General features: G+C 55.8%; 3 protein-coding genes across 7 annotated transcripts in view; 2 read left to right on the top strand and 1 right to left on the bottom strand.

Annotated features, from left to right (window-relative positions):
• Positions 1–6,826, top strand: part of PCGF3 (polycomb group ring finger 3) — a 48,312-nt gene extending 41,486 nt beyond the window's left edge. For 3 of the 4 annotated variants that reach the window (XM_032491743.1, XM_032491734.1, XM_032491731.1), the window contains exons 9-10: positions 2,781–2,861; positions 3,261–6,826. In XM_032491743.1, coding sequence (XP_032347634.1) covers positions 2,781–2,861; positions 3,261–3,308 — 129 coding nt within the window. In that variant the 3' untranslated portion in view covers positions 3,309–6,826. Of the gene's footprint in view, positions 1–1,554; positions 2,138–2,780; positions 2,862–3,260 lie in introns of all 4 variants that reach the window. The other variant, XR_004324060.1, reaches the window with a different exon arrangement.
• A 206-nt stretch (positions 6,827–7,032) lies between these two features.
• LOC116667987 (atherin-like) lies at positions 7,033–13,299 on the top strand. Its single transcript, XM_032494197.1, has 4 exons — positions 7,033–7,182; positions 9,023–9,944; positions 12,007–12,157; positions 13,149–13,299. The coding sequence occupies exons 1-4, from the start codon at positions 7,033–7,035 to the stop codon at positions 13,297–13,299; spliced, it is 1,374 nt and encodes a 457-aa protein (XP_032350088.1).
• The window catches only part of CPLX1 (complexin 1), a 31,824-nt gene continuing 29,294 nt past the window's right edge, over positions 11,967–14,496 (bottom strand). For both annotated transcript variants that reach the window (XM_032491763.1, XM_032491756.1), the window contains exon 4: positions 11,967–13,878. In XM_032491763.1, coding sequence (XP_032347654.1) covers positions 13,681–13,878 — 198 coding nt within the window. In that variant the 3' untranslated portion in view covers positions 11,967–13,680. The remainder of the gene's footprint in view (positions 13,879–14,496) is intronic.

Genomic DNA, 14,496 nt, shown 5'->3' on the forward strand with positions numbered 1-14,496 from the left:
CTCAAGGGACCCAAATAACCAAAACAGTCCTGAAAGAGAACAGACTGGAGGACTCACACTTCCTGCTTTCAGAACTTACGACAAAGCCACGGTAATCAAAACAGTGTGGTGCTGGCATACAGACAGACATCCAGACCAGTGGAATAGAATAGAGAGCCCAGAAATAAACCCTCCAAGTGGTCAACTGATTATTGACAAGGGTCCCAAGATCCTTCAATGGGGAAAGAACAGTCTTTTCAGCAAATGGTGCAGGGAAAACTGGATATTTACATGAAAAAGAATGAAGTTTGACTCTTACCTAACACGATATACAAAATTTAACTCAAAATGTTTGAGGGATACGGGCCAAAACTTTGCGACATTGGGTTTGGCGATGATTGCTAGAACACCAAAGGCAGGGGCAACAAAATTAAAAATAGACAAATTGTACTTCCTTAAAATTGCAAAAAGGATTGTACAGGATGGGAGAAAGTGTCTCCAAGCCATATATCACATAGGAATTACTGTCCAGAATATATAGAGAATTCCTAAAACTCAACACACACACAGAAAAGCCAAACAGCTCAGTTAAAACATAAGCAAAGGGCTTGAATAGACGTTTCTCCAAAGAAGGCACACGTCCAGCAGGCACAGGGAAGACGCTCAGCATCCACGGCCACGAGGCAGATGCAAGCAAAACGGGTCACGGGCCCCCCGCACGCCCAGGCTCTGGCTGCTTCGTGAGAAGTGAGGGTGTGCGAAGCTGGAACCCCCGTGCACTGCTGACGGATGTGAAATGGTGCCATCACTGTGGAAAACAAAAATCAACTACCATAAAATCCAGTGACTCCACTTCGGGGTAATACCCAAAAGAATTGAAAGCAGGCTCTCGGGGAGATCCTGGTACCCCCCACATTCACAGCAGCACTGTTCACAATAGACAGAAGGTGGAAGCAGCCCAGGTGTCCATCGGTGGACGGCGGATAAGTACAACGTGGTGTGTGTGTATCCACATGGCAGAGTGTGACTCAGCTTCAACAGGATGGGAATTCTGACACTGGCTACAGCCTGATGAAACTTGAAGCCTTCCTGCTCCGTGGAGCAAGCCGATCACAAAAGGGCATGTGCTGTGTGACTCCACTTGTGTGAGGTCCCTGGAGTCCCCAGAGTCACAGAGACAGAAGTGGAATGGGATGTCTGGCTGAGGGAAGGGTGGGAAGTTACTGATTAATGGGGACAGAGATCCACAAGATGAAGAGTCTGTAGGTGTGGGTGTGGATACACTTTATGAATGTGTTTAATCTCCCGAGCTGTGCACTTAAATGGTTAAGATGGCAAATTTTATGTGTATTTTACCACAACTTTTTAACACTAAAAAGGAATGAACTATCGATACACACGGAAGAGGGTGGAGGGAGTCTCGAGGCATGGAGTGGACGGCCACCTGAAGACAGAGGCAGAGGCAGAGGTTGGAGGGAGGAAGCGGCGAGTCAGGAGCCTGGAGCCTCGGAGAGTGCGTGCCTGCTGCTCTGGGACTGGACCTGACACACCGCCTCTCTTGTTTTATGTCCGCAGTTGTGGTGTTTCAGTGGCAGCCACAGGAGACACAGATTCCAGACCCTTCTCCCCTGCCTTGAGGGAGAGGTTTAAAAGGCCATCTGGGTCAGCATCACTTGTCATCAGGGAAATGCAAATTAGAAGGCCCCATGCCACACCTGTCAGCACAGCCGAATCTGGACACTGACGTCCCTGGCACCGGGAGGACGCAGAGCAGCAGGCGTGCTCATCACTGCGGGTGGGGACGTGAGATGGTGCAGCCACTTCGGAAGACAGTTTGGTGGTTTTTCACAAAACTAAACACGCCCTTACTATACAACCCAGCAGTCCCACTCCTTGGTGCTCAGCCAGAGGAGAAGACTTACATCCACACAAAACCCCGCACACAGACGTCTACAGCAGCTTTATCCGTCGTTGCCAGAACCTGGAAGCAACCAAGATGCCCTCCGGCAGGTGATGCATAAATAAACTGTGGTTCCTCTGGACGCGGGAATATTATTCAGCACTAAAGAGAAGTGAGCTGGCACGGCATGAAAAGACACGGAGGAACCTTAAATGCACATCACCGAGGGACAGAGCCCGTCTGAAAAGGCCGCAGACGGTATGAGTCCACCTGTGCGGCATCCTGGAAAAGGCAAACTATGGCGACGGCGACAAGACCAGTGTCTGCAGGGGTTGGGGGAGGTGATCCAGCAGAGCAGGGGGTTTAGGGCAGTGAAACACTGTGCGCTGACACTGCAGTGAGGACGCCTGTCACCGCACATTTGTCCAAAGCCACAGAGCGCACAACACCGAGCGTGACCCCTGACGTGAACTGTGGGCTCCGGGTGGTGATGACGTGTCGGTGCAGGTTCACCGTCTGGGACAAGTGTGCCCTCCGTGGCGGTGTTGACGGCGGGGAGGCTGCAGGATAGGGGCAGGAGATACGTGGAACTAAAAATAGTTTTTTAAAATAAAAAATGAAAGAACTGTCTGTGGAGCCCTTTCCCACTGAGGCAAGCGGGACAAACAGCCCAAGAGCGGACCGATGTGGGGGGCAGGGTGCTCTTTGGATGAGAGCAGCCTGGGGGCTGCAGCCCCATAAAAGGGGCGGGGCTGTCTTGTTGGGCGTGGACTGGGGCTCCTTTCCACCTGTGCTGCCCCAGAAAGGAGGGCAGGGCCCTTCGCCAACTGAAACGTGTGACCCGACTGGCATCGCTGGTATGGACAGAGGCCCCGCTGACTGAGTCTCGTTTTTCCACCAGCTGGACATTCTATGCAATGAGGAGATCCTGGGCAAGGACCACACACTCAAGTTCGTAGTCGTCACAAGGTGGAGATTCAAGGTGAGACCCTGCCCTGATAAGCTTTATTTGATTTTCAGGACCTGCTCTGAATAGTGGCTGCTTTTTTGTGCGTATTTTCATTTGAGAGCTTACGAATTGTTTTGAACTCAGTCATTCTGAAATCACCAACCCCAGAGTTGCCCCGGGGAAGGCACAGTCCGCAGGCAAGGTGACCAGGGTCCTGGGGAGGAGGGACCACTGCCATCAGAGGTACCCTCAGGCCTTTGGTGCCTCTTTCTGAAGCAGAAAGCAGATGTGTCCCCAAGGGCTGGCCGGGGTCTCTCCCACTCGCAGCCTCCGGGGAGAAGGGGGGAGACAGCCGGGGCAGAGTGTGGGGGCGTGGGTCCTCTTCTGGTGGCCCCTGTGCCCCGTCGCCCTCACCCCTGCGTCGTCTTACAGAAGGCGCCGCTGCTGCTGCACTACAGACCCAAGATGGACCTCCTGTGAGCCGGGCACGGGGCCAGGCGGGACTGACACGCAGGACGTGGCCCCGGCGCCACGCGGACCAGGCTTCTGAGCAGAGTGTTTATGACTTTCGTACGAGACCCGCCCTCGACAAGACACTACCAGCACCGGGGCTGCGGGCGCCTGGGTCCGGACTGGAGGGGCTTCCTCCTGCCTCCTTACCTTTGCTTCTTTCCAGGCCTTGAAGATCGCCGATACTTTCGTTCAGTTTATGAATCAGGTTTCATGACAAGCCCCCAAAACACTTGTACGTTTATTGAACCCTTCCTAAGTTATTGAAAAAAATGTCTTTTCATGGTGAATGACAATATTTATGTTGCTTTTACCTTCCTGAAGACTTGGAAGATATATAAAAATTTCATTTAAAAGCGTACCAAAAGAGGTTTCCATGAATACATTAGCCAAGCGACTTCACAGCCCTGGGCGGGGGGGATGCAGGGGGGCCTGCCTCGCCTCCCGCACAGTCGCCGGAGGTGCTTTGAGCAGCGCGACGCCAGTTTGCAGAACAAATCTTGTTCGTAAAAACTGCTTCTGTTAAACAGGCACAGGTTGTGTAGTTTCCTGCCTCTTGCTGAAGAGGTGGATGGTGGCGGCGTGCAGGCCTTTCTGAGTCGGCGCCTCTGGTGGGCAAGGGGCTGGTGCCAATGGGCAAGTTTGCAGCCGGAGCCCAGATTTGTGGACCCGGTTCCCACTGTCCACCCTTGGAGGTGGGTGAGGATGGGGCGGGCAGCGGAAGCTGCTTTCTCAGTTACTTAATGACCTAAACTCGAGGCAGCACACCCTTTGTTAACCTTTTCTCCTCCCAAATGTTAATATTTTTGTGGAATTGGAGAATAAACTCTTTGCCAGCACATAGAATTTTGTTCCTTTACAATTGTAACTTGGCATGTAAAGGCAGGAACGAGGGGCAGGCCTCTCCTGGGCAGTGGGAGCCCGACCCCGACCCCATCTGTGAGTCGGCTGGCTTCCTGTGGAACTGTGGGCTCGCCATCCTCTGTCTCCCCCAGACCCCGGGGTCTGGGCGCCTTTGTTTGGTAGGTGGTCCTGACAGTGTGGGCTGGGTTTTCCGTGATGAATTTCACCTTAGTGACTAGACCTCTTCTTGAATTTGCTTTGGAAGTGGTCAGTTTGTCTGTTTTCTCCCGCTTCCTGTTTCACGTGCACAAGTGCCAACCCAGGTCCTCAGTGATGAGGGAAACATCCAGACCAACTCAGGCCTAGTGGTTTTAATATAAGGCCTTTCAAAAACATAAAGACAAGATTCTGTTCAGAATTGGGCCAAAGTCACCTCTTTATTTCAGCCCATTCCGCCCAGTGATGTTTGAATTATTCAATTCCCTAAGCTCGCTATCCATCCAAATCACTTTTTAGAGTTACTGCAAGGGTTTAATGAGCAGATGTGTATGAGTAAATATTGCCCGTCTACCTCAGATACACACTTCTGCTGAAGCGCTCCGTAAGACCGTAAGTCGCCACAGCGCAGTTCAAGTGTGACGTTAGAATCTAGGTACTTTCCCATGTGGTGAAAGGAAGGAAGGGCGAACAGTAGGACCTCCAGACCCAAAACGAATTCACAGGTCAGACTAAAACGAGCGCCGCTGTAACAGCCTCACACTTGCACTTTGTAGCTCTCCTTGAAGCCACTTGAGTTTGCTATGGTGCTAAGCTGACGTACTCACACAGAAGGTGGAGGGGGTCGGACCTCTCCTGCTGACCCCGCGTCCGTAATTGTGCTAACCTGATGAGACCTCAGCAGCAGAAGTACCTGTTTTTCTAACATTTCCTCGTGCAGACCGTCCTCGCTGCCCGAGACCCCGGTGGTCACGGCCCCCAGTCTGACCGCAGCCCCGAGGGCTGGAGCGCGTGGGCCTCTCCGTCCGGGGGAAGCGCCTGCTGGGCCCTGTCACTGCTCTCACGCTTCCATGTAACGTCAAAGGCAAGAGTTTTATTTTTTCCAGCATGAAAGCCAGGATCAGTTAGTGACTGGATCCTATTAAGTTTTTTTTTTTTAACAGATGGAGTTACTGTGAAATCATTTTCACAACTGTTTATGCTGGTGAAACACATGCCGTTCGGCTGCATAACGGCGTCCTCTTCAACAGTGGGACCTGTCACCTGTGCACAGTCTCACTAGATACAGTTTTCATGAAAATAGAAAACACAGATAGAATATATAATATTGAATTTAAGATTTGGGGGGGTTAAGAAAAAGAAAACTTAACTTTATAAAATTATTTATTCTATTTTAAGCCTTCTATCATATTTTCCCATCCACTTGTTTGGTTTCAGTGGTCCAGCTTTATTTACAGGCATATAAAATGAAATTGTGAGATGTTTTGCAAGCTTCTTATTTTTACTTTGAGTAGCTTTTAATTTGTGTGTTTTGTTTTATGTGGATGAAGAGCATTTTCTGCTTTTGTGCAATAGGGCTCCAACACGCATCCATAGACACACGTTTAAATTGTGATGTAGTATCTTTCTGCTGAATCGAAAGGGAATGTGGGTGGACTTTGAGAACATGCACCTCCAGCTGTCTGACTTTTCCTTCTCTGTAGCTGTTACTGTAATAATGCTTTACGGGGACTGTGCAGGGAGGGCCCATGCAGGTGGCCCGGGACGCACCACCCCTTCCCCCACAGGGGTGAGGGCGCTACTTTCCCTGGGCCTGCGGCCTTGACGCCTCCCCGTGGCATTTGAAGTCTTGGAAATTCGTTAATTTTTTTCCTCAAAGCCCCCAGGATGGATTTTGCAGTGATTTTGAAAAGTGTCATTGGATTGAATGTTCTAGGAAAGAGCCAGCTTCTACTTTGTACGTAAACGTCTGATGTGCTCGCAGACGCTGAAAATAAATGTAGTGCAGACAGAGAAATCACGAACAGTGCAGTTCGTCTGTTTCCTCAGGAAATCATTTCACTTCCCCACATCACTCGTGAACTTCCAGTGCTAGACCAGTGTGTTTCTCTGCCTTGGCATTTAACAAACTAAGTTGGGATAAGCCGGTTAGAAACCTATTCCAGCCCCAGAGCCTTCACCATGACCTGTCCCTGCAGGGCCGACCGCTCTCCGCCAGCTCGTGAGTCACCTCGCCAAGAGCACACCTGAGGGACCAAAGCTTGAGCGTCCCCTAAAATGTGTGTGGCATTAGTGGAAATGTCTATTCCAACAACTTAATTGGGCCTAAGAAGACTGTTCTTTCCCCGACGACGTGGTGTTTGGGGCAAGAGCTCGCCGCCAAGCCCGGGCGTCCGAGTGGCCACTTGGAAGCTGGGGAGGGTTATGGAGGTGACACTACAGACACGTTTTTGACTGTTTATTTTGAAAGTTTACATTTTTTATGCTTTGTGTTGGTGTGTAATTTTTGTACTATTGGTGGCTAGTTTTTGTCTAAAATCTTTTTTGGAATATTGCTTAAATGTTTTGATTTTATGATAGTGAAGCTTGTATTCAGTGTTTTGCCAATTAATATTATATGCTTGTAATAAAAGCAAAAGAAAAAGTTACCTAATTCTCCCAGGCTGGACCTTTGTTATGTAAGATACAGTGTAACACACTATAACAAAAAATCTCCCCCCTCCCAGTGCCAGTGAGGACCGCATGCACGTGCACAGGTGCACAGCACACGCACACACGTGCACACGCGTGCCGCGGTCAGGCCGTCCCCTCCCCAGCCCCAGTCCTGCACCATCATGGGCTGACGTGACCTCGGATGCAGAACTTCTTCAGTTGGTCGTTGGGCACAGAGGCCGGACAGGACTCTGAGAGCCCACGCGTCCTGCTGCCCAGAGAGAACACACGGTTCCTGCGCACAGTAGAGGAAAGTGCAGTGTTTATCACAGGCACCAAGCGCGGAGTGCAGGTAGCTCATGCTCCAAAGTCCCCAACTCCCCGAAGGCCTTCGGGGAAATTTAAAGTTAGGGTGAGGGAGGGGGGCTGTGAGGTGCATGGTCAGCTCATGGACGGTCTTCTGACTGGCGGGTGGTGAGTCATCAGGAGTCGACGTCTTCAACCTTCCGGGTCCAACCGGTCTGAAGTCTCCGTGCTTGTGGGCAGCACAGTTAGCTTCTTCCACCTGTCTCCACCAGTCTCTGCAAAGCAGCTCAGAGGACCTGGTGCAGGACGTTATCTACAGCCCTTGAGCAGGAACTAAAGGTCCTTGACTTTGTTTAATGGCTAAATGTTACTATTTTGTCTTGCTTGACTGTGTTCTTTTGTTTCTGCATTTTCTCACTTTTCTGATTAAATTTATCCTTTAAACTCAGAAAAGGCCTGGAGGATAAAACTTTTTCTACCAATAAGAATCAGGCTGGGGACATGGGGTCCTGCTCGGTTACAATATCACATACTCAGAGTCATGTCTCCTTGGGCTCCTCTTGGCTGTGACATTTTCTCAGATACTCCTTGTTTTTTATGACCTTGACAGTTTTAGGGAGTGCTGGTCAGTTACTTTATAGAATGTCCCTCAAGCGGGGCTAGTCTGATGCTTTTCTCATGGTTAGACTAGGGGTGTGGATTTCAGGGAGGAGGGCTGCAGAGGTGGGGTACCCTCCCTCACCACATCACTTCAGGGGCACTTACCATCAACACCAACGACCCGTCACCGCCGACGTGGACCTTGATCCACTGAGGGTGGTGGTGGTTTTCTGGTTTTTCCACTGCAGTGATCCTATCAGCCCTTTCCATAGGGAGGACGTCATGATGTGCGGCGCACACTGAAGAGTGGGGAGCCTACTCCATCTCCTTGGGGGCAGAGCATCTACATCAAATACTTAGAATCCTTCTGCAAGGGAGATCCACCTTTTCCCCATCTATTTATTTTTCTCAGTCATTCATGGCAATGTGGACTCACGGACATTTATTCTATGCCTGGGTTCAATCCAACATTACTTTGCTTTGTTGCAAAAACTGGTCCAGATTTGGGAGCTCAGTCCTCTGACATGGGTTTGTTTTTGCTATTTAGCATTTCCTTACTTTCAGGCTCATCTTAAATAATTCCTGCCCTGGTCATCAGTGAATTCCTCCTGACTGGTGAATTTAGATTATTTATTTAACTTTATTTCTGCTCATTGTCTGAGGAATTAACTGTGGGAGAATCCGTATGGATTCCATCTGACCCTGGAAGTTCCAGCCAGGCCCTGCCCCTACTGTCTGGCCCCAGTCCTGGGAGGGTGAGGGAGGGGCCAGGAGGTGGATGGGGCATGTGGCCAGGGCCTGGTGGCTTGTGTGGGCAGACGCTGACTTCTGGCCAACAAACCCTAGAGTCTAGGACTCCTTTGAGAAGAAACGGGTTTTGGCCGCCTGGATACAGAGCACAGGGCCCTCCTCGTGGGCCAGCTCTCTCTGCAGCTGCACGAGCAACAAGCTCTGCTTAGCGACCAGTGGAACCTGCAGATTGAGGCAAATCAAAGGCCAGCGCTTGGGCCAGGATTGAAGGCCAGTCAACAACACATTAATATGTACCTGAGAAGCCATCCTTGCACAGGGAACCTTGACGGAGACAGCTAGGGAGAAGGAATGGCAGGAATGGTGCCCAGGACGTCCCCCAGCCCCCCCAGGTCTCCTACTCCCAGAAGCTTCCCGAAAACAGGGGCTTTTGCTAGGCTCCCCAACCCCTCACCCCAGCCCGTCCCAGCCTTCAGGTCTTTCCCCTGCCAGGCCAGCCTGCTCTTTCCTGGCATAATCCTTTGCCCTCTCCACAGCATAAACCTCAATGTGCTTCCTCGAGGGTGCAAGAAATCGTGTTTTATTTTGTAGAAATCAAACTAAATTTCACTCCCACGCTGCATCCTCTGGGGCTGAGAGAAATCACTCAGGGCGCCGTTGGGGCCTGGGGGCTGGTGCTTAGCTCTGGGTGGGGTTCCTGGAGCACCACCAGGCTCCACCTGCAAGGACAAGGGACGTGGACAGCACAGGACTCTAGGTGCCCGGGACTCTGGTACTTCCCTGAGCCTCAAGCTACCACTAACGGCCAGCACTGGCCACTGGAGCCTGCTCTACCCTCTACACCCTCCGCAGCTGCAGCTACTGACGTCCTGCCGGAACCCCTCCCGCCCCCAGGCTCTGTCCCTAGACAGCCATGGACCTCTCAGCCCGCTTGGGCCCTCCCCCTGGGCCTCACACCCCCAGCGCCACGACCTTGGAGGACTAGTGTGGGGGCTGGGCGGTTGGCGGGAGGGTTGACCCCACCCCACAAGGTCGTCTGTGGGACGCAGGCGCCCTGCGCTCCGCCTCGACTGGCCCAGCGCAGGGAGGGCCCGGAGGACACGGGGAGGGCGCGGGAGGGCCAGGACGGTGCGGGAGGACACGCGCTCCAGCTCAAGGACAGCCCTCCACCCGCCGCGCGCAGCCCCTCCTGCCTCGGCGTCGCGGGGCTCGAAGTAGCCGGGCTCCGGCCACGTGACCCCCTCGGAGCCAATCGCAGCGGTCCGATCCGGCACGCGCTAATTGGCTCAGGCCAGGCGGGGGCGGGGCCGCCTCGCCGGGGTCCCGCGCGGCGGCGGCGGCGGCGGCGGCGGCGGCGGCGGCGGCGGGCTGGGTCCTGCCGTGGGGCGCCTCCATCCTCGGGGCCGCGCAGCTGTCGGCCGACACTGGCCAGGCATCGCCACAGCCCGAGGGCACCCGGTCCGCCCCCAGCCCCGCCCCGCAGCGTGACCCCCACCCCGCCCCCAGGTCCTGCCCCAAGCGTGGCCCCTGGTTGGACCCCTCCACCCGCCCCTCGGCCCAAGCTCGAGCCCGGCTCCCGGGGAACCTCCTTCACCCGAGACTCTACCCTCTTTTCGGGCCCGGCGGGAGCGAGCTGAGACGCGAGTGGAGCGAGTTCCAAATTGCGTGGGCAGGTGGCCCAGACCCAGGGTTCCCTGAGCTCCGCTGGCTGCGACTGTGGGCAGCAGGGCTGTCTCGCTGCGGGTTAGCAGAACTGACAAAATGTCCTTAATTGCCAGGTCTTTAAAACTGTGTCCTGACAGCCTTGATGGTTAAGTGGCTCTTGACTCAAGCTGCTCACCGAGTGCGGGCGCCTGTGGGGAGACGCGGCAAACCCAGGCAGAGCGCTGCCGGCGCTGGCTGCCCGCAGGGGCCTGGGAGGGAGGTCGTCCGAGCCGGGAGACGCGGGACCTGCCCGCCTGCCGGGTGGAGGATGTCTCTGGAGGGCACCAGCGTCAAACGGTGCTCTTCTTTGTCAGAGCAGAGTTAAATGTTCCGAAAGGAAAGAGACTCTGCTAAGTGACGGTGTGGTCTAAAGCAAGCATCCGGAGGCAAGGCTGTGTCACCTTCTCTGTAGTGCTCAGCCCCAGCTGCTGCCTCCCGCAGGGCCGGCTGTTCCTTTCCTGGAACGTTCTCCCACCCGAGGCCCACAGGGCTCCCCACTCCTTGCTTAGGGTCTTTCTGCTCACGTCACCTCCTCAGAGGTCAAATAGCAACCCTCACCATACTCTCTGCTTAATTTCCTCCGAAGAAGAAATCACCGCTTGACTTACTACGTAATTAATTTACCTTCTGTCTCCTGCCAGTGAACCTCAGTTATCCCCAGTGCCTAGAACAGAACTCTGCATATCTCAGGGCTCAGCAGACGTCAGGAGAGCAAGTGCCTTTCCCTGGCGTCCTCGGACCCATCACCTAAGGGGTCTGCGCAACCGGTCACCGAGGAAAGACTGGCTGGGGGTCCCAGGGTGGGCAATCCAGGTCCCTGTTGCTCAGGACTGAGATGAGTCCAGGCTAGGCTGTGGTGCTGGGGGAGGGAGTGGAGGGTGATGGTGGGTGCAATTTGGGGTGTCCTTCTACAGCCCAAAGCCAGAGTTGGTGACAAAGGCTTCTGTCCAAGTTCTGAGGCAGAGGCAAGAGGGTAATGAGTCCAGGGCAGTATTCTAGGCACAGCTTAGTGGGGTGGGAAGCGGTGGTGAGGGGAGGGGGACAAGAGTGGCCTTTCTGTTCACTGAAACAGGACAGATATGGTGGAAGCTTCCTGTGCATTCCCAGCCACCAGTGTGAGGAAAATCACAGTGACTCACCTCCCTGGAGAGAGGCCCCCAGAGATGGAGGTCAAACAAGGTCTTCCTGGGGACAAGTGGCCATGGCATCTTGGGGTGGGCCTTGGGCAGGGGCCCAAAACGGAAGGTGGCAGTGTTGTTGTTTGGGTGGGGGTTGGTGTGCCCTGGGCCAGGCCCCAGAGCCAGCAGGTCCCACAGGAGTCTCAACGGCCTCAGCCAGAAGGGCAGGTATCACCTGCAGGAAGTGGAACACGGGGGCCTCCCTGAGGGCACAGGGAGGAGAGGTGGCCATCCAGGACAGACGAGGGCCAGGAACCTCAGGGCTGAGCATCAGTTCCCCGGTGGGCCCAAGGTGTGGCCAGTATAGTGGGACCTGGTGCAGCTGTGGGGCAGGAAAGACCCGTGATGGGGTCTGTGCAGGTGGGAGACTTGGAGGGGTGGGGGCTCTCAGGGAGGGGCCGATCTGTGTTTCAGATGGAGACTGGGACGGACAGGGCATGGGGGCAAGTGAGGGCCGTCCCACAGGGCCCAGAGAGTGTGGATCCCTGTGGGCTCTGTCCCCCTCCCCAGGACTCCAGCTGTACCCTCCAGCACCCCGTACTCCCATCGCCTGCCTCCCTGGGGGAGTCAGGACTCCTGAGAGAACGGCCACACGGCCTGAAATCACTGTGGTGTTTATTGGCTGTGATTCCATCCAGAGAGAACAAACACAGCGGCCCCCGACATGCAGGAGGAGGCGCAGGCGCCAGGACAGACGGACAGAGGACACCCATGGTCTACACCAAGCGCGGCTGCTGGGCACCCCACACGCTGGGAACGGGATGCAGAGTTTCTACGAGACAGCGCTTTGTCTGCTCAGAGCTGGCTTTTTAAAGTGTGAAAACAGGAATTTTAAAACGACGTGGGCGGGAAGGAGGTGGGGCGCTTGGACGCGCTCCCGCGCCTACGACCAGAGGGGCGGCAGGAGTTAGTATTGCAGGCTAATCGTTATGGCTTCTCTAAGAGCTAGGGAGGGCCACGCCCCTGGCCCGCGACACGTGGACACAATGAACTTCTGATGTGGACAGAAAGGGCCCTGGGACCGGGACCGAGGCCAGGGGCTTTCTGTCTAGATAAAACTTCTCAAATACAGAAGACCTCATTTACCTGAGATTCAACATATTGTGATGCAAACTAAACAAGGGCCGAGGAAACAGGAGGGTTTGGGAGGCTGGCGTGGGGGTCCCCGTGGCTGTTACCCTCAAACTCTGGTTGGGTGGTCCGCCCCGGCCCCAGCTCAGGGGCCTGCACCAGCGCAGTGTCTCCGCACAGCACATGATCCCGGGGTCTCTGGGTCACCTCCCCAGTTCTGGTTGAAGGAGTGGATCTTTGGAGGGTGAGGGCAGGGCATCCCCCCCCCCCCGCACAAAAGCAGCTCCGGACAAGACAGAAGGTGCCAACCAGGGAGGGGAGTGGGCTGGGCTCAGCTGGGCCCCCAGACTCAGGGGGAACTCGAGTTACAGGGTGTGTGAGGGACTCCGTGTGTGTGCCACAAGGGGAGAAGGGCCTGAGAATTTCCCCCTTAGCCTATTGCTTTGTGTCCCTAACTTGAGAAGAGACAGGGCCATAGCATTCCTAAGAAGCAAAGCCTTCCAGAGGAGTGGGCCGGAGAGGGAGAGGGGAGGGCAGAGAGACAGACTGACGAAGAAGGTCGGGTGTGCATGGAGAGGTGGAGGGCAGGCGACCAGCCTTCAGGAAGATGCAGACACAGCAACCCAGGGTCAGTGCAGGAGGAGGGGTTGGGGTCCTGGCTGATCCGCAGGGGGCTGAGCCCCAGGTGCCAGCTGCTCGCCTCTCCCAGCCCCCACCCCAGCTGGCACGACGGCCCAGCCTCCCCCCACTATGGCTGTGCTCCTGAGTATGGGCCCCCGCCCACGCCCACCGACGCAGGGGTGGAGGAGGGGCTGGCCCCTTCGCTGGCCCCAGCCTCAGTGCTGCTAGGTGGGCGGTGAAGGTGGGAGGTGGGAACCGGAAGGGGCTTCCCAGGCTCTGGGGGAGGGTCCACTCCACCGGCTGCCAGGGGAGCAGGTTGGCCAGCCCAGGGCCTCCAGCACAGAACACAGCGGCCCTGGGCAGGGGCAGAGGCGGGGGGGGGGGGGGCGGGGTGGCGGGCGCCCCTCCCTCCGTGGCGGTGGCAACGGCAGTGCGGGGAGGGGTGGGGGTGAGGGGTGGGCGGAGGGTCCCACGGCCTGAGCGGGGGAATATGGGGAGAGACCTAGGACTATGGCTTGTATTGGCGCTGGGGGTGCACTCTGCTCCCGACACCCCCTCGGGGGCCTCCGCGGAGGGCAGGATGGGGGGCGAGGGGGCGGGTGCTGTCCAGCTCTGGGGCTTTACTTCTTGAACATGTCCTGCAGCGGCCCAGGCAGGTACTTGATGACTGTGTCCAGGATGCTCTCGTCCTCCTCCTCGGGCTCGTCCCCGCAGCCTGGTGGGATGGCCTTCTTGGGCCGAGTCAGGCTGCCCTCCGAATTGGCCTCCATGGCTGCCTGGGCCTCGGCCTCACGCTCCTCCTTTTTCTTGATGCCGTACTGCAGGGGACAGGGCAGGCAGGGATCAGGCGGGGGCTGGGGACCCCCGAGGGTCCAGGATCCTGCCTCCAGCCCCGGGAGGGGTGCTCGCAGGACCTGGGCCAGCCGGACCCAACCTACGTTTGCAGAATGGGCTGAGAGGCCTCAAGAGGCAGCACCCATGGTTGAGAAAGGCGTCCACGGGGGCCAATAGTCATCAAGACCCCCAGAAGGAGAAATCCCCACCCAGGAGGGTGCCAGAAGGGGTGGGGAGACCCTCACGGAGAAGGTGGGGACAATGGCAAAGGCCTGGACTGAAGGGCCACCCTAGGGGGAGGGGAACTGCAGGAGAGGGAGCAAGGGGGAGGGGGAAAGTCGCATTTCTCTTGGGGAGTGCTAAGGCTGAGACCCCATGCTGCCCCTGGCTCCACCCTCCTGTAGTTCCACCTTGTAGGGCAGCTGGCACCATCCTCAGCCTGGCTTAGGTGGTGGTCCGGGAGCCCCCGGAGAGGCCCACAGGGGTGGAGAGAAGTCATTGCTCTGTGCAGCCCAGATCCTTGGTCTGGTGACATGTGGCCATGCTCCATGTCCAGTGGTCACTTCTAGGTGGGTGTGGTGCAACCCCACCTCGGTGTGCCC

This window comes from Camelus ferus, chromosome 2, assembly GCF_009834535.1.
Source record: "Camelus ferus isolate YT-003-E chromosome 2, BCGSAC_Cfer_1.0, whole genome shotgun sequence".
NCBI classification, from domain to species: Eukaryota; Metazoa; Chordata; class Mammalia; order Artiodactyla; family Camelidae; genus Camelus; species Camelus ferus.

Excerpts from the sequence above, each read along its gene's own strand:
- LOC116667987 (XM_032494197.1), top strand. The coding sequence starts at position 7,033 with ATGCAGAACTTCTTCAGTTGGTCGTTGGGCACAGAGGCCGGACAGGAC. Across the intron at positions 7,183-9,022 it reads GCACCAAGCGCGGAGTGCAG|CATAAACCTCAATGTGCTTC; the intron begins GTAGCTCATGCT and ends CCCTCTCCACAG. Across the intron at positions 12,158-13,148 it reads TTTCTACGAGACAGCGCTTT|CCCCCACCCCAGCTGGCACG; the intron begins GTCTGCTCAGAG and ends CGCCTCTCCCAG.